The 24,016-nt window shown below is 40.1% G+C and overlaps 1 protein-coding gene across 1 annotated transcript in view; it reads left to right on the top strand.

Annotated features, from left to right (window-relative positions):
- Positions 1-24,016, top strand: part of RHEB (Ras homolog, mTORC1 binding) — a 51,435-nt gene that overhangs the window by 5,863 nt on the left and 21,556 nt on the right. Inside the window, exon 2 of the mRNA XM_053609132.1 lies at positions 19,150-19,221. Coding sequence (XP_053465107.1) covers positions 19,150-19,221 — 72 coding nt within the window. The remainder of the gene's footprint in view (positions 1-19,149; positions 19,222-24,016) is intronic.

The following is a 24,016-nucleotide window of genomic DNA, read 5'->3' as shown; positions in this document are numbered from 1 at the left end:
GCTAAAGGGTGCAATGCTAGCCATTTTACCTACCATTGCTTTTGGGCCTTTGGTACAAATGGGAACTAAATGGAAAAAGCACATTATGTCTTAATACTGTCGTGAAAATAATTTTGACCTAATGAGCTCCCTGAAAAGGTTCAGGGGTCCACAGACCTCCCTTCTGAAATATTGAACTGTAGTATGCTAGGATATTGACGCTCACTGTTGTGCAAAATTGGATTAAGAGTGGCTGCATCCTAGACACTGTTCACAGGTACAGGGATTTGGTTCCTACAATCTCAGAGGAGCCTCCTAGGAGAGGCCCTGCTGAGGCAGGGAAGAACTTTGGCGTGGTAGAGAGAACGGAAGGGCGCCTTGGGATGGCCAGAACATAATGAAGGTGGAAGTAGGAAATGAAGTTGGAAAGGTAGCCAGGAGCTGTATTATGCAGGGCCTTGTAGTAACTTTAGGAGTAATTGTTCATTCTGAGTAATAAGCAGTGAGTTACAAAAGGATTGTGAAAATTACGTTATCTGTATGCCTATGACTTGACCTCTTGGCCTTGTAGTGTATTTTGTGTAATATGGTTCAAATGGTTGGCCTCTCCAAATCTCATGCTGGAGTTTGATCCCCAAGGTTGAATGTGGAGTTTGGTAGAGTTGAGTGAGATCTCACTTGGTTGGTTCACACAAGAGCTGATTGTCTAAAGGAGCCTGGCATCACCTCCTCCGTCTCTTGGTCCTGCTATCATCAGGTGACACATCTGCTCCCCTTTCACTTTCTGCCTTGATTGGAAGTTCCCTGAAGCTCTCACCAGAAGCAGTTGCTGGCGCCACACTCCTTGTACAGTCTGCAGGACCATGAGCCAAGTAAACCTCTTTTCTTTATGAATTACTCAGCTTCAGGTATTTCCTTTACAGCAGCACAAAACAATGGACTAATAGAATACATTATATTTGGACCTGGTGATGGTGAGGCTCCTAGGAGTAGTAAAAATTGCAAAGGCTGGTAGGACATGAGGATGCAATATACTAATAATGTAGTTTTTAAATACATGTATCAGGATGAAAGTGTGGAGGGGAACATAAGTAAAAACAGCAACTTAGCAATGAGAATCAACACTGCTTTTTAGTTTAGTGTCCATGGCTGGATTGTTAAATAAATCAGAACTGAACTTGGAAATGATTGTGCAAGTAAAAGCATTTGAATTCCTTAGTGATCATACTTGAAAGAACCTTTATTCTTAGTTCTAGTTTATTATGAAGCATCAAGTGAAATCTTTACATTGAAGTCGGACTACTGTCAGAATGCAAACTGCTGAGTACTATAAACATAAATGCTTGATTGATTTAGAAATATGATTTATTATCTCAAATATAGAGGTCCTGGACTACTGTTATAGTATTTTAATTTTCTTAAATGTATATAGAGCTTCTGAAAAAAAAAATTCCTTATAGGATTGGAATTTTATATAGATGTGGTATTAGTTTACAGCAGGAAGTGGTAGAAGCCTTTCCATTTTGCTCCAAGAGCAAATTTAGAGCAGGGCAATCTGAGGATACTGATAAAATTAACTCATAAGTCTCCTGCTTGCTTAGTTTGTTTCTTAACTATAATATCATTGAGTCATGTCCCCTCCCCCATTTCTCTTTGTGTTGTACTGTTAGCAGGAAGATGACTCGGAATTTTTGAAACAAATTGATATTTTAACAAGGTATATAATCCTGCCTTTTACAAGATTGAGTCAAATGTTGACTGCATGATGGTATAGAATATAATTTGTGAATAGGAGCTGCAAGTATTGGCTCTTATATAGTTAATAAAGTTTTGTTAGATGAAAACGCTTTTCTGAGACTTGTGTGTCTTATGCATCTTGCTGGATCTAAATTAATAGGGCTGGGTGCACTGGCTCACGCCTGTAATCCTAACACTCTGGGAGGCTGAGGTGGGTGGATTACCTGAGCTCACAGGTTTGAGACCAGCCTGAGCCAGAGCCAGACTTGTCTCTGAAAACAGCTAGTTGTTGTGGCGGGCACCTGTAGTCCTAGCTACGTGGGAGGCGGAGGCAAGAGAATCACTTGAGCCCAAGAGTTGGAGGTTGCTGTGAGCTACGAGACCAAGGCACTCTACCGAGTGCAACAAAGTGAGACTCTGTCTCAAAAAAAAAAAAAAAGATCTAAAATTTGTTTTAAAAAGAACATTTTAAATCTTGGTTGTTCATATTTTGTATGAGTGGCTGAATAAAAACATAAATGGTAACACTTCAGCCCTGGTGGCTAACCTCCAAAGTGTGAATGAAAACAAGGAATTACCGATTCTTCTGCTGGGAGATTCCTTGAGTGTGATAAAGGGAATTTCTGACCTGGCTCCTATGGCCCTGTGTAAAGCAGGAAGAAGGAATGCTTGGTATTGGGAAAGCTAGGCAAAGATTTTGGGCCAGAGCATCACTAAGGTTGCTCCTGGAGGAGAGAAAGGAAGACAACAAAAATTCAAGCTGCCAAGACAGGGCAGTGGCTCGTGCCTGTCATCCGGCACTCTGGGAGGCCATCCGGAGGATCCTTGAGCTCAGGAATTGGAGACCAGCCTGAGTAAGAACAAGAACCCCATCTCTACTAAAAAGAGGAAAATTAGCTGGGCATTGTGGTGGGCACCTATACTCCCAACTACTTGCAAGACTGAGGCAGGAAGATTGTATGAGCCCAGGAGTTTGATGCTACAGTGATTAATGGTGACACCATGGCACTTGACCTGGGGGCTGCAGAGACACTTGTCTCAGGGGAAAAAAAAAGTTTTGTGTTTACATTTCAGAAAAAAAATCACCTGTATACATACGGATCGAGGGATCTGAACTATATTTCTAGGGATTTTAGCTGTTTTCATTGTGAATCAGCTTAGCTGGATTCATCACCAAAAGGGTAAAGCATTCTCTTCAGTTCTGGCGTTGAAACATTGACAACCCAGAGTAGTCTCTTGGCTTGGGAGTTCATGAGCTTTCCCTGAAATTGTGTGCATATTTTTCTGGATGGGGGAGTTTAGAGTTTTTATCAGTTATCCGGAAGGTTATTGGGCACTGAAACTACTGGTTGAAGAAGATAGTTTGTGAGTTTTTAAGTGTCACAGGTTACCCAAATGGATATTCATTAAACGTTTGAATTAATTAAGTCTACTTTGTACCAATCACAAAGGCTAGGCCAGTCGGGATCTTTGCCCTGAGGGAGCTTTACTTCAACCTAGTGAATGAGCCATAGGAAAGTTACTAATGCTGGCAATTGTGTTTTTAAAACATTTACTGATACGGGCACCGTGTTAAATAATGTACCTGTATTAACTCTTAATAGCCTTTACGCTATTGTGGTAGGTACAGTTTATTATCCCTATTTTGCAGATAAGAAAACCAAGAAACGTTAAGTGACTTGCCCGTGGTTGGTTATTAAGAGACAAAGCCAGGATTTGGAACTCAAGCATAGATTGCTATTTAAATACACTTGGGATAAATGCTTGACAAAAATAATGGAGAGCTAACTTGATGGTAGGTTGGAGACAGGAGTTAGACGCAGGCATCCTCAAACTTTTTAAACAGGGGGCCAATTCATTGTCCTTCAGACCATTGGAGGGCCAGACTATAGTTTAAAAAAAAAAAAACTATGAACAAATTCCTATGCACACTGCACATCTTATTTTGAAGTAAAAAAACAAAACGGGAACAAATACAATCACACCACCTCATGTGGCCCGCGGGCTGCAGTTTGAGGACCCCTGGGTTAGAGAGTTGTCTCTGAGGAAAAGGCAGCCTGGCTCTACTAGTGAATGAGGAGGAGATAAGATAGGAATGGGGAGAAAGTTAGGACTTACCTGTTTCCCAGCTGTCTATCAAAAACGGCTTTGTTAGCCCTGTTAAAAGTTTCAGATTTGGCTCAGAGCCCATAACTCAGTAGTTAGGGCGCTGGCCACATGCTGCGGGGCTGGTGGGTTCAAACCCGGCCCTGGCCTACTAAACAAAAAAAAAAGAAAGAAAGAATAGAAAAATAAGCTCGGCACTCGTAGCTCAGTGAGTAGGGCACCAGCCATATACACCAAAGCTGGCGGGTTCAAGCCAGGCCTACTAAACAGCAATGACAACTGCAAACAAAAAATAGCCGTGTGTTGTGGCAGGCACCTGTAGTCCCCCAGCTACTCAGGAGGCTGAGGCAAGAGAATCGCTTAAGCCCAAGAGTTTGAGGTTGCTGTGAGCTGTGATGCTACGGCACTCTACCAAGAGCAACATGGTGACATTCTGTCTCAAAAAACAAAGAAAAAGAAAAATAGCCAGGTGTTGTGGATGTCTGTAGTCCCAGCTACTAGGGAAGCTGAGGCGAGAGATTCGCTTGAGCCAAAGAGTTTGAGGTTGCTGTGAGCTGTGATGCCACAGAAGTCTACAGAGTGTGACAAAATGAGACTCTATCTCAATTAAAAAAAAAGTTTCCGACTTGTTTCAAGAAACATGGAAAGTCTCTGAAGGGGTTTAAGCAACAAATAAGATGATCTATAATAGAGACTGGCCAGCTTTTTCTGTAAGAGGCAAGATAGTAAATACCTGGGACCAATGTGTGTGGCTGTGTGCCAATAAAAGTATTTATGGATATAACACTTGAATTTCTTATGATTTTCATGTGTTGTGAAATACTATAGATTTTTCCCCACCAACCACTTAAAGGTGAAAAAAATGTTTTTTTAGCTCATAGGCTGTCCAGAAACAAAACAGGCTGTGGGCTACATTTGGTCCCTGTCTATTGTTTGCTGGTCCTGCCTTAGGTCCTCAAGAAGATTCCTTCTATTGCTCTGTGAAGTGAATGGGTCTGGTAAGGAGTGGAGATGAAAACAGCTGAGTATCATGGACAGGTTAGTATAGGGTGTAGCATAGGCAAAATAAGGAGGACACACATTTGAGATTTAATTAGAGGTGTGGGTGCTATTAAGGACAACCTTCAGATTTCTAGCATGAGTACCAGAGTAGGTGATGTTACCTTTGACTAAAAAGAACGGTAGAACAGGACCAGGGTTAGGGTTTGTGCCATGGTCATTTCCTCACCTGCCAGATGTACAACTTGCCCTGCTTTCTGACCACTGAGGCCCTAGCAACAACCTGCACAGCTTTCATGGTCCTGGGGACAGGCTGCTCTGGGGTCCTTACATCATCCAAAGGTGTGACCCAACATAGCCTCACATTTCAGGGTTGTTGCCCCAGAGATAAAGGAGGTTTAGGTCCTGGGTGGCCACATACACTCACATAGCCCACTCAGCTAGGCATGGTGCTGGGGACTCCTGTCTAACTACAAGGATGTTTCTGTGATTCCTGCTTAGTGGGAGGGGGAGTTGGGCACCATCTCTAGAACTTTTTGTTCTGCATAACTGCTACAAAATTGTGTGACTGTGTTTTACACACATATAATAATAAATTGCTTTCTTGATCTAACCATGTTTGTTGCTGAGCAGTATCTTAGAAATATTAGGCATTACATAAAATGAGCCTAACTTCAATTTTTCTAAAACTCTAGAGAAGACTTTCCAGAGCTAAATTTATACAAATAGGATGCTCCTGTTCCCTTAAACTATATATGGTAAAGCATCATTGTCCACATGTAATTATAGATTATTTCAGTAGCCACATTACACATATAAAAAGAAACAGGTAAGATGAAAATATCATTTCAACATGGTAATGAGTATTGTTGACATTTTTACTTTTTTTTGTTCATATTGAATCTTAGAAATCTTCTGTATATTTTAAACTATGACACATCCCAGTTAGGACTAACCACATTTCAGGGCTCATTGTTCAACTATAGCTGCTGGCCATTGTATTGTGTAGCCAGTAGTGAAGCAGTGCAGGTAAATGAAGAGCTTTGGAAGAAACAGTCTTTTTCTTTTTTTTTTTTTTTGAGACAGAACCTCAAGCTGTTGCCCTGGGTAGAGTGCTGTGGCATCACAGCTCACAGCAACTTCCAACTCCTGAGCTCAAGAGATTCTCCTGCCTCCGCCTCCCAAGTAGCTGGGACTATAGGCGCCCGCCACAATGCCCGGCTATTTTTTGGTTGCAGCTATCATCGTTGTTTGGAGGGCCCGGGCTGGATTCGAACCTGCCAGCTCAGGTGTATGTGGCTGGTGCCTTAGCCCCTTGAACCACAGATGCCGAGCCTTGTCAGACAAAGTCCCTCTTATAATTGTGTCCTGCCCCCAAGAGGTACGTCACACACTGTGACCCCTTCACTCCCCCTCTCTTTCCAATTCCCCATTCTTCCGCCCCCCCCACCATGAACTAGAATCAATTGTCCGCATACCAGAACTGAGGACGATTTTTTTTTTTTCTTTTTTGAGACAGAGTCTCAAGCTATGGCCCTGGGTGTGGTGGCATCACAGCTCACAGCAACCTCAAACTCTTGGTCTTAAGTGATTCTCTTGCCTCAGCCTCCTAAGTAGCTGGGACTACAGGCGCCCACCACAATGCCCAGCTATTTTTTATTGCAGTTGTCGTTGTTTAGCTGGCCCAGGCCTCATTTGAACCCAGCAGCCTGGTTATGGCTGGCGCCGTAACCACTGTGTTACGGGCACTGAGCCAGGACATTGGATTCTTGCTTCTCCATTCTTGTGATGCTTTATTAAAAAAATGTTTCAGCTCCCATCTAGGTTAATACAAAAGATGTATAGTCATCATCTTTTTTAGTGGCTGAACAGTTTTCCATGGTATAAGTATACCATAGGAAGAAACAGTCTGGGTATTTTATGTGTATGTGTGTGTATAGAGTGCTAACATAATTCACAGCAACCTCAAACTCTTGGGCTTAAGCCATCCTCTTGCCTCAGTTTTTCTATTATTTTTTTTTTTTTTTTTTTGAGACAAAGTCTCACTATGTCACCTTTGGTAGAGTGCCATGGAGTTACAGCTCACAGCAACCTCAAACTCTTGGGCTCAAGTGATTCTCTTACTTCAGCCTCTCAAGTAGCTGGAATTATAGGTGCCTGCCACAATGCCTGGCTATTTTTAGAAATGGGGTCTTGCACCTGTGAGCTCAGGCAATTCACCCCCCTCAGCCTCCTAGAGGGCTAGGACTATAGGCTTAAGCCATCACACCCAGCCAGGCTGAGTATTTTTAACTCTTTGTGCTGACTGATAAATATGCTTTACTTTATCTCATTTTCCTCATACTTTGTTAGTTACTAGTTTTGCTCAATATTAAGTTTGATGCTCTTTCATACAGTATTATGGTCACGTGGTATGCTGAAGGGGTTGTGTTGTAATTTGAGAATTTATCTTTTCCTCTCTTTTTTACCTTCACCTCCACCCCCAGCCTTTTTCCCAGTTTAGACCACAAATCTTGGAAAATAAAGTATTCATTGTTGCCAAACATTTAATATTTTGCAATTTGTCAGGTCTTACTATATTAAAAATCTTCAGGGAAACAGTTCCGTGGCCTTCCGGAGTAGCGCTTTTTTTACTTTAATGACGCTGGCAGTTAATAAAATTCATTTGTGGGTGGCGCCTGTGGCTCAAGGAGTAGGGCGCCGGTCCCATATGCTGGAGGTGGCGGGTTCAAACCTAGCCCCGGCCAAAAAATAATAATAAAATTCATTTAAGTCCTTCATGTTATATAATTAAACTTATTTCTTATTTTCCTCAATGGAATATATCTGGCAGCTATAATTGGCTATAAGTAGGTACTCAGTTAAGTATTCGAATGATTAATAATTTTATATACCAGTTTTACTTACTCTGCTTTGTCCTTGTCATAATAATTGCACCTTAATTTCTCTCCTTTTTTTCCTCTTCCAGCATCTATTTTTAAAATTGAGGGAAGGGTGTGAGATGATGTCAACCCTGATTAATTCATAGGATAAATGAGAGAATTCATGTGAAAATGTTTTGTAAATTCTGACAGTATTTCATTCGAATAATTAAAATTTGTGTGAAGGGTCTTGCATGCTCTCATCTGATTAAATGTTAGAGATGTGGGGATGGATATTCATATTAGAATCACATAAAGACTTTGTCAAAATACATAGGAACTCCTCATGTACCCCCTGTTAAGATGAAAATTCTGGGCTAAGTATGCTTTTTCAAAACACTTAGATATATATTATGTATACATATAATTATATACATATATATCTGATTCTGATACATATTACATAAATATATACACACACATATTACCCTGCTCAAAAAAGCAACAACCACCAATCCTACCATTGATGAAACTACACTTTTTTTTTTACTAAAATGAGTATATATAATTGTTAAGTGTATAATTAGTAATGTATATCGTGTTAGGAACACATTGTTAAAGAGACCTTTATACAGTTCGTTATTCCTGCCCTTTTAACAATGGTGATGTATTCATGTTTCAATCCATTTATAACCCAGATGATTCTGTAGTCTTTTCTGCTTTTTGCAAACCAGTCTTTTATTGACATCTACTTGTTGGTTTCCAATGAAGTACCCTCACAGAACTCCTGCCTTTGTCCTGTAACTATCTTGGACCTAACAGAATGGTGATGACAGGCGGGTTTCAGGATTTAAACCTTCAGAAGTAGGTAACTGCTGCTCTTGAGTTCCTGGGAGCCTCAGGTAATTTGCAAGACCTTAGGACTACAAGTGAGAACCACAGAGGACCTGGCTGAGCTCAGCCTTGGCTGTAGAAACAAACATGAGCAAGAGAAATAGTTTCAGTCACTAAACTTTGGGATGGTTTATAATGCAGCAATGGATAACTGAAACAGTAATTTCCTGTTTTAGGGATGTGTGTTTATTGTTATATTTGTTGATATTTTTATCATGTTTTGAGGCTTTAGCTGAAGTAGTTACTATATATCATCATTTTTAATTTCAGATTAACTTATTAGATACAATTATGAAAATACTTTTTTCTCCTAAGCTAATTTCTGCCTAAGAGCAGTTGCTAATAGTAGCACTACTATAATGAAATTTAGTAAGCTCTTATTACTTACTAGATGTTGTACATACATTTTCATTTAATCCTCACAACCACCATTATAATGTAGTTACTATTATCTCTAATTTATAGATGAGGAAACAGACTCAGGAAAACTGCATAATGTCACATAGCTAGTAATCACCATCCCACACTGCTTAGTTAAAAATGTAAATGTTTTGGGCAGCGCCTGTGGCTCAAGGAGTAGGGCGCCGGTCCCATATGCCAGAGGTGGCAGGTTCAAACCTAGCCCCGGCCGGAAAAAAAAAAAATGTAAATGTTTTATCTTCGGTTTTTTCATACTTTGTCTTCTTTTCTTAAATCAAGTTGTTGGGGCCTGGTTCGGTGGCTTATTCATGCCTATAGTGATGATTGTTTGAGGCCAGGAGTTGGAGCATCATAGCAAAATTCCATCTATACAAAAAAAATAAATAAAATTAGCTGGGCATGATGGCACACATCTGAGGTGGGAAGCTGAGGCAAGAGGATCACTGGAGCAAGGAGACCCTGTTTCAAAAAAAAGATTAAAAATAAGTGAAGAGTTGGACTGGGACAAATTTATTCACTGATGTAATCTCCATGCCAATCAAAGTACAAAACAGTTCCATGAATCCCAAAAAGTTTCTTTGTGCCCTTTTTAATTCCTCACATCCATTTATCTTTCCATCCTTACAAATTAGTTTTCCTTATTCTAAAATTTCACGTAAATTGAATCATACAATATAAAATTGTTCTGTCAATAGTGTAATGTTTCTGAGATTCATCCATGGCGTTCCATCTATAAACAGTTTTTTTTTTTTTACTGCAGAATAGTATTCCATTGTGTGGACGTGCCGGAATTCATTTGATCACTTGTTGGATTGATCTGTGGGTTGTTTTCAGTATTTAACTACTAAGAATAAAGAGGTTTTGAGCATTTTGCATATGTTCTTATGGCCAGATAGTTACTCATTTTGGGTAAATACATAGGAATAGGATTGCTGGGCCACATACATGTTCAGTATATAACTTTATGAGAAACTTACCAAACTGTTTTCCAAAGCATTTGTACCAACTTAGCACTTCTCCCAGCTAGTTGCTGCCTGCCCATCCTCACTTACACTTCATACTGACTATCTTTCTAACTTAAGCTGTTCTCATATGGCAGGTTGTGGATTCATTTGAATTTTCCCAGTAACTAATGGTGTTAAACATCTTTTCATATACCTATTGTTCATTTGAGTATCTTCATTTGTGAAGTACCTATTCAAGTCTTTTGCCTAATATGTTTATTACTGGATTCTTTTTACTGAGTCATATATTCTGAATAAAAGTCTTTTCTCAGAAAATGAATATTTTCTCCTAATCTGTAGCTTCATTTTTCATTTTGCTGTGTTTTAAAGCAAAATTAGTAATTTTGATGAAATCCAGTTTATTAATTTATGTTATAGTTTAGTCCTTTTGTATCACATAAGGAATCTTTGCCTACCTGAAGACCATAAAGATTTTTTCATGTCTTCTTCTAGAGGTTTCATAGTTGAGGTTTTACATTTTTGGTTTATAACCTATATTTTTTATCCTATACTTGTTTACAGAGTGCTTTTTTAAAATAACATCCTGTTGGTTTGACATTGTTTATCGGAAAATATTGTCCTTTCTCCCTTGAATTGCCTTTGCTGCTTTTTTTTTTTTTTTTTTTTTTTATTGTTGGGGATTCATTGAGGGTACAATAAGCCAGGTTACACTGATTGCAATTGTTAGGTAAAGTCCCTCTTGCAATCATGTCTTGCCCCCTAAAGTGTGACACACACCAAGGGCCTTTGCTGCTTTTTTGAAAATATGTTGATCATATGTATGTGTGGATCTTTTTTTTTTTTTTTTTTTTTTTTTTGTAGAGACAGAGTCTCACTTTATGGCCCTCGGTAGAGTGCCGTGGCCTCAAACAGCTCACAGCAACCTCCAACTCCTGGACTTAAACGATTCTCTTGCCTCAGCCTCCTGAGCAGCTGGGACTACAGGCGCCCGCCACAACGCCCAGCTATTTTTTGGTTACAGTTTGGCCGGGACCAGGTTTGAACCTGCCACCCTCGGTATATGGGGCCGGCGCCCTACCGACTGAGCCACAGGCGGATCTTATTTCTAGAGTCTAGGCATGAAGATGATTACCAATGGGGAGACCAGTGAGTTTTGAGGCAAAGCTGTTAGCTTGTGTCCATGGACATCATTGTCCCCTAAAGTGATGTTAAGGAGTTTGGAGTGAAGATGAAAGCAGTCCTTAGAATGGGTTGTGTCCTAGATAAATTACATCTGTTTCAGTGGAATACCCATTCTGAATGACTATTGATTAGTTGGTAGATGGAAAACCTGCACAGCTTCCCCATCATGTTGTTAGAGCAGTATGATGGTGGCTTGAGGTAGTAAAATTTTATCAAGAAAAGGAAAATTTATTAACTATCAATGGCTTGTATAGCAAGCTGGGACCCACCTTAGTGATTGCAGGCTCCATGGAAAGAGCTGTTTGGAGTTCTATACACAACTTTGAGGGGTACCAGCTGCTCCTTGGAAGTCTAAAATACTAAGTTTCAAGGCAGCTGCCTGGGTCTTCGTTCCTGGAGTGCTCTTGGTTGAAAAGTGACCAGATTCCCCAAAGTAGCAAGCATGAAACAAAAGTTCATTGGGAAAGAGAAAGATAGGTTTTATCAATGGAAAAGAAGTCACATTCTATAGAATAATTTAAAGAGATTTATTCTGAGGCAAATTTGAAGACTACCCAGAGCCGTGCCCAAGAGTCTTGAAAAAGTAGACTCTTTGTGGTGGGGTTACAGTTTGGTTTTATACATTTCAGGAAGACAGGAATTGCGGGTAGAGTTATTAATCAATATGTGGAAGGCATACGTTGTTTTGGCCCAAAAAGGTGGGACATCTCAAAGTGAGCGCTTACAGGTTATAGGTGGGTTTAAATTTTAAAGATTCTTCAGTTTTAACAGTTGGCTGAAAGAGTTAGGCTTTGTCTAAAAGACCAGTAATCAGCACAGAGGAATGCTTGAGTTAAGATAAGTGTCTGTGAATCAGAGACAAGCTACTGGCCGTATATTTGTTGTATAAATTGAGGACCTGCAGGTTAGTCCTGCATAGCCTTAGGCCTATTAAAGAGCTACAAAGGGTATGGGGGGCATGATGAGGTGTATCTGACCTCCTTTCTCATGGCTAGAAATTTAATTTTGGGGTATCTTCTTGGCCAAGAGGGGTCCAGTCAGTCATTCACTGAGAGCAGGGAACTGTAAAGGTTTTATTTTACTTCACAGATTCCACACTAATGGTGAATTACAGGTTTATCTTCCCAAGTGCAGAATAGAGACAAGACAGAATCAGACATTCTTCCACCTCCCTGGGACATCTGCATGATTGGTGCTTCCTTCCGTCTCTTTCTCTTCTAATATTTGCCTTATCTTTATAAAGTGTGGACTTTCCTGGGCCTTAAGGATGTAACTATTTTGTCTACCCATTCCCCTCTTGCCAACTCCCCTTTTGTGTATGCATAGGGACTATTCCTCCTAAAAAGTGAAACTTCCAAATTCCCCTGTGGAAAAATGGCTCTGTGGCTTTGTTTTTCCTAAGCATGTCCTCAAGTTAGGCTCCATATACCTTTGTTGATTGAGACTTTTGCCTCCATCGTTTATTTTGGGTTATGTTAATATATGCAATTAAATGAGTGATTTATGTTTGTATGTGGCTAAACATGTCTCGGCATGTGCTGCTTTTCTGTTTATAACATTTCTCCAAAGAGTTGATCTGAAGTTTTAGATTCTCCTCAGGAGTTACATATGTATAATCCTGGGAGCATAATTATTGCTGAAACATCTTCAGTAAATAGCTAGAGCTAGTGAACCTAAATGTGTTAAGGACAAAAGCCAAAGTGTCAGGTTCGACAATCTTGTTCTCAGTTCTTCGTACGCTCTTGGTGGAAGAATGACCACCCACCAAAAGCAAGGAAAGTATGAAATGAAGTTTATTGAGGGAGGAAGGGTAAAATAGGTTTACAGAGTGAGAGCAAGATTTGCCACACACAAACGGGCCCCTTGACGTAAAAAAGGCCTTGGTTAAGGTCTGGGGTCTTCCTGTCTGGACTGGACCTTCCTCGTGATTCAGATGTCATCATGGAACCACTTTGATAGATAGTTGGGAAGTATATGAACTGGGTCTTACTGCACATGCAGACCTCCAGTGAGCCTCTTTGAAAGCCCATTTGGGGGTGAACCACAATGTAGATTTCAGCCAATGACATAATTAGCCTTAAGGTTGTTCAAGGACACCTTCTAGACCCTGTTATACCTGTGCTGTTAGGCCTACAGCCAGGGAGTCCTCCACTTTCCTTATACCTGTGCTGTTAGGCCTACAGCCTGGGAGTCCTCCACTTTCTTTAGCAGTTGGTGCGCTAAGTTCTGGTTGGTAGGTCGATTTGTAAGCCATGCCCTCCTCTCACAGGTGTGAGCCATTGTTGGGGCAAGAACAAGGATCAAGGTAGGGCAGCACTGGGCTGGGATGCCCACACTTTGTCCTCCAGGAGAGCCAGAGGTCCTAACTCTACCTATCAAAATTAAATGTCTGAAGTTATTGAGAGGAAAATGAAAATTTGATCACAGTAAAGAACATAATTTGCTATAGATTGGCAATGCCTTTTTGTGGCTGCAAGCAAATTGCACACAAAACTTGATCAAAAGAGCTGAATTGTTTCTTCAGCAGTGCTCCTCAAAGCCAGAAATTATAATAACCAGAACTGAGAACACTTGAAATTTTAAGCAGTGGGACTGATTTGTGAAGATTAATTATCATTTAATACTGACTTGTAAAGATTTCAATACTTGACTAATAATTCTGCTTTTTAATGGAACCAGCAGAAAACAGCTGTGTCCTGTCAGCAAATGTAGCCTTCCCGTTCCTTCTCATTTAAATAATTAATGTTCTCCCCTTAGGGAAAGAGTCCCAGGGAGAAGAAACTCAAGGGAAATACAGTTTTTCTTCAGTCCCATCTCTGCTAATGAATAATACCTTTCTCCCTGGGGCCACCAGACTGAGCCTCTTGTGCCTTGAGGAATAAGCTTTTAAGTGTTGGTATCCTAGTTCACTGCTTGTGAATGCAGCAGTGCTTAGACTACATTGTCTGCTTTTGCCAGAATGATTAGATTCTTCAGTGAGCGTGCCAAATAATTTATGCCTTTTTTGTTTTTTATTAAATCATAGCTGTGTACATTAATGCGATCATGGGGCACCATACGCTGGTTTTATAGACCATTTGACACATTTTCATCACACTGGTTAACATAGCCTTTCTGGCATTTTCTTAGTTATTGTGTTAAGACACTTATATTCTACATTTACCAAGTTTGACATGTACCCTTGTAAGATGCACCGCAGGTGTAATCCCACCAATCACCCTCCCTCTGCCCATCCTCCCCCCTCCCTCCACTCCCTCTCCCCCTTCCCCATATTCTTAGGTTATAACTGGGTTATAGCTTTCATATGAAAGCCATAAATTAGTTTCATAGTAGGGCTGAGTACATTGGATATTTTTTCTTCCATTCTTGAGATACTTTACTAAGAAGAATATGTTCTAGCTCCATTCATGTAAACATAAAAGAGGTAAAGTCTCCATCTTTCTTTAAGGCTGCATAATTTATACCTTTTTATGATACAAATAGGGAACTCTTTAAATGTGTAACAATGATTGTATCTTTTAAATGTGATCCACTTGTTATCTATAACTCCATTTTTGGCACTTTATCTCATGCTGGCATGTTTAGTTGTATAACTTTTCAGAGTGAACGTGGCTCCCTAAATTTCAGATGGTAGTTCTTAGGGCTCCTCTCCTTTCACTCCTGCAGGCAGGCTGCTGAAACTTGCTCTTGCCAGTATAGAATTGTCTCATAACTCTTGGGGAGCTTATCACATGTATCATCACCTTCACCCCTTTGTTTCGATAGTTTTAGTCCAGTTCTACTTCCCAAAAAGTAACAAAAATATATTTAATCCCCCCCCCTTTTTGGTAATGAAAAATGTTTTCTTTCTTTCCCTTATTTCTATTTGTAAGAAAAAAACTAAAACCCTTATCTACCTACGTTAGGTAAGGGTATCAAAAACCCACCAGTCCCTGAAAGTATCCTCCAAAAACCCTTAAGAAGTTTCTTTTTAGGGCGGCGCCTGTGGCTCAAGGGGTAGGGCGCCGGTCCCATATGCCGGAGGTGGCGGGTTCAAACCTAGCCCCAGCCAAAAACCAAAACCAAAAACAAACAAACAAAAAAAAGTTTCTTTTTGTCTTCTTTCATTCTAATTAAACTAATTTGCTTCAAGCAGTAACATTCATTGCAAATAAGAATTTTATGCTTTTTAATTTTTTGACTTTTTAACGTAAGTTTTCCCTCTTTTCATTACATAAAATAGTTCTGCTATATTTTGAGTTAAATTCTTTGTGAGCTAACATATGTGTTTTCTTTTGAACACGGTCTGTTTGAATGTGTAAAGTTCCTGAAATACTATTGTATCCCTGTATCATAGGCAGGCCCATGATTGGGTACCAGTAAATACTACTTGAATTGTTTTCTTCATTTCTCTTGAACTATTTACTATTCCTTTATATAAAATTTGAGATCTTGTAGTATCAAAATGGATGAGGTTGACTTAAGGAGGTCTGAGCTTTAATTTTATTCATTTGTTCAGAAATCTGTCTGCAGTGTGTGGATGCTATGCTGGTCTCAGAGGGCTAATAAATGAAGGTCATTTCAGATAACATCAAATACCAGGGAGGAATGGAATCAGGTAGCTGTGGAGGTAACTGTTAGGGAATGGGTGCCGCTTTCAAGATGCTCTTGATGAGGTTTCTTCAGCTCAGCTCAGAAAGATGAAAATGAGTCATACATTCAGCGGTGGGGAGGGGGTATTGGCTGGAATAAGAGCCAGGACAGGCATGGACTTGGCAAGAGCAGAAAGGATAGGCTTGGAACCTGAGGGGTGGATGAGGAATGTTGGCAGATGAGGTCAGAGAAGTAGCCAGAGCGGAAAGGGGATGGTGTTATGTGAGCTTTGGTCAGGAGTTGGGAATTTTAACTGTAATGAAGATTTTAAGCAGAAGACTGACATTTAATTTTCAATTATGTAGGCTACTTTTTAAAGAATGATTTCAGGTTTTAGTACTTCCAGAGACATTCTGTACTATGTACTGAGCTGCTGGTGAGAAGCATTAGGTCTGCCAACTTCTGGACTTGTTTTTCTTTAATTTCAGGTTAATGTGAGGGTACAAACAACCAGGTCAAAATATTTGATTTTGTCAGGTAGAGTCCCTCTTGTGTTATGTCCCAGACTCAAAAGGTGTGCCAAACACCCCCACACCTTGCCCATTCATTGGGAGAATTCTTCTTCCCTCCTCCTCCCTTCCCCTCTCTGTCCCCTTCCCTTCCCTCTCCTCCCTCTCTCCTCCCTTTCCCTCTCTCTCCTCTTCCTCCCCTACTCTTCCCTTCCCCTTCCCTTCTCTCTCCTCTCTCTTCCTCTTCTCTATCCCTCTCCCCCCACTTAAACTGAAATAGTTCTGCTATATTTTGAAATGAGTTTTTCTCCTATGTGGGCATGCATTAAACTGTCTACTGGCTTCATATTAGAATTGGGTACATTGGATAATTGCTTTTCCGTTCTTGTGATACTTTACTAAGAAGAATGTGTTTCAACTCCATCCAGGATAATACAAAAGATATGAAGTCACTATCTTTTTTTATGGCTAAACGGACTTTCTTCTTGTCTCCCAGCAGCTCCTATTTTTAAGCCAGCTTTTGTTTTTTGTTGTTGTTGTTGTTTTGTTTTGTTTTGTTGTTAATGAAAGAGATAGAGTCTCTGTCACTTAGGCTGGAGTACAATGGTACCATCAGGGCTCAGTGCACCCTTGCTCCTGAGCTCAAGCAGTCCTCCTGCCTCTGCCTCCTAAGGACTATGCCTAGCTAAGAAGCCATCTTGCAGGGGTCCTCAACTTTTTAAACAGGGGGCCAGTTCACTGTCCCTCAGACCATTGGAGGGCCGGACTATAGTTTAAAAAAAAAAAAAAAACTATGAACAAATTCCTATGCACACTGCACATGCCTTATTTTGAAGTAAAAAAACAGGAACAAATACAATCACACCGCTGCATGTGGCCCTCGGACCGCAGTTTGAGGACCCCTGTAAGTGTATAGGAAATGCCTTTGGTGTGAAAATATTGTACCACCTGTGAACTGTATGGCTCCGTGGTTGAGGAGGGGAAAGTACTTGATTTGAACTCCAGAAAGGGGGAGGGTGGTGTTACAGTGGCTTTCTTTTCTCTTTCTCACTGCACAGCTGCAGTGATGGAAGTGAAGTGAAGGACGTCCAGCCGATAGAGCATGTATTTAATGTTCTGAGGATAGAAGAGAGAGAACGAAGGGTTTGGGGGTGAAATTAGGGAGGGACCACTTCTTTCCCAGGATAAAGTCACCTGCACTGTGTTTTATTAACAGAAAAGCCAAACAGTAAAATAATATAAAAAGATTTATTCTCAGCCAACATGAGTGAGTGAGGCCTGGAGTTATACAAACCCCAGAAGCACAGATTACTATTATGTTTTATATACTTCAGGGCTTATAAGAGTTGCAGGTAAAATCATAAATGAATACATGGCGGGTGGTATACATTGGTATAGACCAGAAAGGGAAGATATCCTCAAGTGGGGGCTTGCAGGTTGTGAATGGACTCAAGAGATTCTTCTGTTTTTTTTTTTTTGTTTGTTTGTTTGTTTGAGAGAATCTCACTATGTCACCCGCAGTAGAGTGCTGTGGCGTCATAGCTCACAGCAACCTCTAACTGTTGGGCTTAAGCAATTCTCTTGTCTCAGCCTCCAGAGTAGCCAGGACTACAGGTGCCTGCCACAACTCCCAGCCATTTTTTGTTGTTGTTGTTGTAGTTGTCATTGTCGTTTAGCAGACCCGAGCCGGATTCAAACCCACCAGCCCTGTGCATGTAGCTGTGGGCGCCGAGCCAGAGATTCTTAATCTGTAATTGGTTAAAGGAATAAAGTTTTATCTAAATTAAAAGTTTGGCATCCATAAAAAGGAATGTTTTAAGTTAAGTAAGCCTGCTAATCATAGAGCAAGGCGCAATACCTGCTGAAAGTAAATTGTTAAACAAAATTGATGGCCTGCAGCCACAACTTAGTCTTTGTCTTGCATGGCCTTAGATCTTGCTTATGATTTAGTATCTTACTGCCACAAAGAATCTGTTATGTCAGTCTTATTACCTCTGCTTCAACATTAATGCTGGTAAGTGGTGTCTAAACTCTAAAGGGAGATAATATAATAAGGCATATCCAACCTCCCTTTCTGCCTTTTCTGGAAACTCAGTTTTAAGATTTTCTTGGGGTCCATTGGCCAAGTGAGAGGGTTCATTAGTCAGTATGGGGGATTTAGAATGTTATTTTTAGTTTATAGTTGTGTATGGTTTCTTCATAGGACGTGCATTCTCTTCTAAATTCTTCCAGTACAAAGTTCAGGTGACAAATAGAAGGATGAGAAGTTAGGACTCTCTAGTTCTTGATTTGTTAGCATAATGAGCTCAGTTATTACTAATGATTTGATGAAATCCAAAAGATATCTTTAGTTGTCTAGGTACTGTTAATTAAGCCTTTGATACTGAATGACTGAGGTAGGATTCCTATCTTCTAAGAATTTTTAAAGTAAAAACTTTTGTGATTACTCTTTATAAAAGCTGTAACTGGTAACACTTCTAACAATCACATATGAAAGAACATGAAGAAACTAATTTTATTAATTAACATATTATATAGCTGAATTTCAAGGACAGGAGAATATTAGCTTACTTTTGACCTTATTTAAGAGTGGAAGCGTTTAATTTATAATAGGTTAATTGCTTAAAGTTCTCTCTTAAAAAGCAAATTAAATTTATTTCATTTTTTTGATAAATTGCTCACATGCTAACTAGCCTTTTGACTGCCAGTGCTTATACCTAAGTTCGTATTCAAACAAGATGCTGGGTTGGTGCGATGGGTACTTTTTGTTTCTGAGCTCTCTGCAGTCTAAGGTTTAAAAGGAATTTTCTGACCCTAATGCCTTTACTTTCTTCATCTATTAGTGATATTTTTAATAAAGCAGAATAATTAAAATTTTTTACCTTAATATGCCAATTCATTCTGAGCTATTGTTCTCTTTTGTAGGGAAATCCTCACTGACGATTCAATTTGTTGAAGGCCAATTTGTTGACTCCTACGATCCAACCATAGAAAACAGTAAGTATTGTTTTCAAGTACTTAAAAACTGAGAAGCGGGTGGCGCCTGTGGCTCAAAGGAGTAGGGCCCCAACCCTATATGCCAGAGGTGGCGGGTTCAAACCCAGCCCCGGCCAAAAAACATACACACAAAAAAAAGACTGAGAAGCTTCCTTTTGTGTACAAATAGCCATTGTGTATTCATGGATCTTTGATTACAGAGGTTAAAATCTATATCTGTCCCAGTTGAGGTCAAAGAAAACTCCCAAGAACTTTACCCACTTTATGCTGAAAGAGTTTTTATTCAGTGTCCACATCCACTGCTGGCTAGAAATTGTTATTCAGGTCAGTAGGAATCTGGTCCAGTATTCTGGCATCAGCCTCAAAACAGGAATAGAGAGTAGGTTTTTTTATCCCCTTCTCAGAAGTGGCACTTTTTAGGGATTCTAAGCTAGAAAGAATGAAAACACTACAGATCCCTTGTTTCTTGCTCTTATAGAACCAGTCATACACTCACCCCAATTTCTCCACAGCCTTCTTGCCCGTCCCAAAGACTTCAAAGAGCAACCCCATCTCTACTAAAAATAGAAAAACTAGCCAGGCGTTGTGGCCAGTGCCTATAGTCCCAGCTACTTGAGAGGCTGAAGCAAGAGAGAGAATGGCTTGAGCCTAAGAGTTTGAGGTTGCTGTAAGATGTGATGCCACTACAGTCTACCCAGGGTGACAGAGTGAGACTCTGTCTCAAAAAAAAAAAAAGACTTCAGAGAGAAATGGCCTAACCTGACCTTGCATTGGAGAGAGCAGTTGCTGCATTAAAAAGAATTTGGCTCAGAAAGCCTGTTGGCATTTCAGGCCATGTGCAGACAAAAGCAGGGAAGACCAGAACCAGCCAAAACCTTTAACTTTGTTCATTTTCAATCCATGGTTTCATAATCTTGAAGGATTCTAGGACCATAAGGCAAATCCCCCCCACCCTCCTTTGTTTTTAAGAAACAAGATCTTGCTCTATTGTCCTTGCTAGACTTGAACTCCTGGGCTGAAGCAATCCTCCTGAGTAGCCATACTCCTGCTGGGACTACAGGCATGTTCTCCAATGAAGAATGTGTCTTCGTGTTTCTCCAGCAAAGCTGTTCTTGGTTCAGGCAGTCTGAGAACTCCAGGAAGGTCCTGGAAGTAGTTTTGTCAGATTCTTGAAATCGGGACTTACCTAGGATTTGTCACCAGGAACATACATCCTTAAACATCAGATTCATCGAAATCTAATTGGCACATTAGACATTTAGACTGGAAGAGGACTTAACAGCTAGGTTCACAAACTTGTGATAACTAGATTCATAGACTTTACCTGCCTGAAACTTCCAAGAGAAGCATTTAAATGCTTTGACTCACACCAGGTAAGAGTGGTGTTAGCAAACTAGCCTATAGTCCCAAAAGATCTACCACCTGGTTGTGTATACCCCAAGAGCTAAGAAAGGTTTTTACATTTTTTAATACTTTTGGAAAATCCAAAGAAGAATAATATTTATAACATATGAAAAGTATATGAAATTCAGATTTTAACACCCACACAATTTTACTGGGATGCAGCCATGCTCATTCCTTTGCACCTTGTCTGTGGCTGCTTGTACCCTGCAGTGGCAGCATTATTGAATAGTTGCAGCAGAGACCATAAGTCCTGTGGAGCCTCAGATGTTTATTATCTGGCTGTTTACAGGAAAAGTTTGCCTACCCTTGGCTTAACATATTTGTCTGTTCTTTGTGTCTCAGTGTGCTGATGACAGAGAGGGAAACCTGTTGGTTGATAAAACTAATTCTGGAAAGACCCATGTTTCAGAGTAACCTCTATGGGTATCTGTCTGCAAGGAGGAGTCCTGGCTGCATCCCTGTGACTCATTTAGCTGGTCATTTATAGAATAGTAAACAGATTAAGAGAACTACTAGGTGGACAAGTTTGGTTAGCTATCTGCTCAAGTGAGAAGAAAACCATGATCTTGGCCTTTGTTACTGCACATAACAATTTAGGATTATATGTCCTTAAGATTAATTTGGGAATTTTATTCACGAAACCAACATAAGGTAGTTTACTTGGTAAATTCTGCCCATAAAAGTGTTTTTATTTTTAATTTTAATAATTGTACATCCTTATGCTATTTAAAAATGAGTTGACCCAGGCTCAGTTGCTGATGCTTGTAGTCCCAGCACTTTTAAGAGGCTAAGCTGAGAGAATGGCTTGAGGTCAGTTTAAGACCAGCCTGGGCAACATATGAGACCCATGTGTCCACCAAAACATTTTTTTTAATTATCCAGGCATGGTACATCCCAGTAGTCCTAGCTACTTGGGAGGTTGAGGAGGGAGGATCACTTGAGCCTAGGAGTTCAAGGCTGCAGTGAGCTATGATCATGCCACTAACTCTCTAAGCCTGGGTGACAGAGCAGGATGTCTTTTAAAAAAAAGAAAAGGAGGTCAGAGGAAAGTCGTGGTGTTGTGTAACAGTACTTTTTCTTTATACATAAATAATGGATCAGAAAAAGTCCAATTTATGTAACTTGATACTATCTCAGAGACAATGTGACATGACCCCTGCTTACAGCTGTCACCATTGTCTTTAATCATGTTTTAAACTGTTTCCTATTCTTAATGTTCAATAGCAAAGACTTAATCTCAAAAATGAATTCAGAGTATTTATTAAAGTCTGGAGGCAAGAGCAGAAATGAATATATGATTATATATATCCATTAAAAGTTCATGTTCAGACATTATATTCTATTTGCTGTACTTCTAATAGTCTAACACAGGAACCTTTATCGCTTCTTTTCCCTCACTATTTGGTAGAAAAGCATTGTTAAGCAATATCAGTGAAAGAAAGGAAATGGTTATCATGAACTTGTTGCTAACAACATAATTGGATGGTTTTGTGATTTTTTTTTTTTTTGTAAAGACAAGAGTCTCACTGTATTACCCTCGTAGAGTGCTGTGATGTCACACAGCTCACAGCAACCTCCAATTCCTGGGCTTACATGATTCTCTTGCCTCAGCCTCCCGAGTAACTGGGACTACAGGGGCCCGCCACAACACCCGGCTATTTTTTTGTTGCAATTTGGACAGGGCCAGGTATGAACCCCCCACCCTCAGTATATGGGGCCAACGCCCTACCCACTGAGCCACAGGTGCCATCATGGTTTTGTGATTTTAAAAATACATCTGGGCCTGGTGGTTTACACCTATAGTCCTAGCACTCTGTGAGGCTGAGTTGGGAAGATCACTTGAGCCCAGGAGTTGGAGACCAGCCTGAGCAAGAGTGAGACCCCATCTTTACTAAAAATAAAAAACTTAACTGGGATTCCTGGTGAGTGCCTGTAGTGTGAGCTATTCAGGAGGCTGAGGCAGGAGGATCACTTAAGCCTAGGAGTTTGAGGTTGCAGTGAACTGTGATGACACCGCTACACTCTACCTGGGGTAACAGACTCTGTTTAAAAAAAAAAAAAAAGGACTGTACAGATCTGGAATTAATTAGGTAATTATTTTACACTTAAATCTTTGTAAGAGTAGGCTATTTATAGCGAACATTCAAGTGGTGACAAATTCCTATGAAGTGTTATAAAAGCAAAAATTGTGGGATGGTGTCATCTTTAACAGTAGGAGCATAGGAAAATAACATCAATAAAACTACATTTTCCACCTTGGGTACATTTTTAGACCAGAAATACTGCTTATGCAAATGAATTTATTATCTACTGTTGTGTTAATCTGACAACTCATTGCAAGCTGAGTTAATGTGATGAAACTAAATTAGTGGTAGTTGATAATTGAAAAGCAAGAATAGCAGCAATTTGCAGCTTTTGCTATCTCAAGGTAGTACTATTGATGAATGATAAAGCTTCTTTCAGAAAATTGCGAAATTCCAATTAGGAGCTATGCAGCATTATCAAGCATGACCTTACCATGCTTTAGTAACACTAATCTTACTTTGCGAATACCGAATTTTAGAAACCTTTGTTACCTTGCTTATTACTAGTACACAGCTATTTGTCTACTTAGGGGAATTTCCGGATTTTAAATTGGAAGTGGATTCATTTCTCCAGTCATTGAGGAGAGAGGGCTTTCTCCTGTGTGAGGTGGAAACGAAAGGGCAGAGTAGAGCTCCTTCTTGCCGGTCACCTCTCTCATCACATTTCCTGTTTTTTTTCTATACTAACAAAAAAAATCTGTTTTCCCATTATAAACTGGAGGGTCTTTGCTTTCATGTTTCTTCTTACATGTAGGAAGATTTATGTCCTTTTTATGTACAAAGATATACACGAACTTTCATTAATACTTTGTTTCTATTGCATATTATATGAGAGTTCATCTCTTACCTCACTGGCCAGCACGTCTAAGTCTGGCTGAGTACTCTGCAGCTTTGACTTGGCGCTGGAGGGTGTGTCCCATGTGCAGGCCTTTTCTCTGCCCTTGTTCTCTAATGAGCTTCTCCTCTTTCTCCTCAATTTGCTATTGACTCACAAACGTTTGAAACCCCTCCTTGGAGCTCTGGGCTTTTTTATTTAACTGCCCTCTTTCCCCCTTGGATATTTAATCAGCATCACAAACATAACATACCAAAAACCCAACTTTGATTCCCTGCCTCTCCCACTCCCAGTGTTCTTCCCCAGTCTTTCCTATATTTGTAAATGGCAACTCTGTTCATTTTGCTGATTAACCAAAACCTTGGCATCATCCTTATTCCCCTGTTTCTCTCACACCCCATTTCCAATCAGTCAGAAAATCCTTTTGGTTCTACCAAAAAGCACATCCAGGATATCTACCCCTGTAAGTCAG

Source organism: Nycticebus coucang, chromosome 11 (assembly GCF_027406575.1).
Source record: "Nycticebus coucang isolate mNycCou1 chromosome 11, mNycCou1.pri, whole genome shotgun sequence".
Classification (NCBI taxonomy): Eukaryota; Metazoa; Chordata; class Mammalia; order Primates; family Lorisidae; genus Nycticebus; species Nycticebus coucang.
The sequence above is the reverse complement of the archived record's forward strand: the minus strand, read 5'-3'. Positions and strand labels throughout refer to the sequence as shown.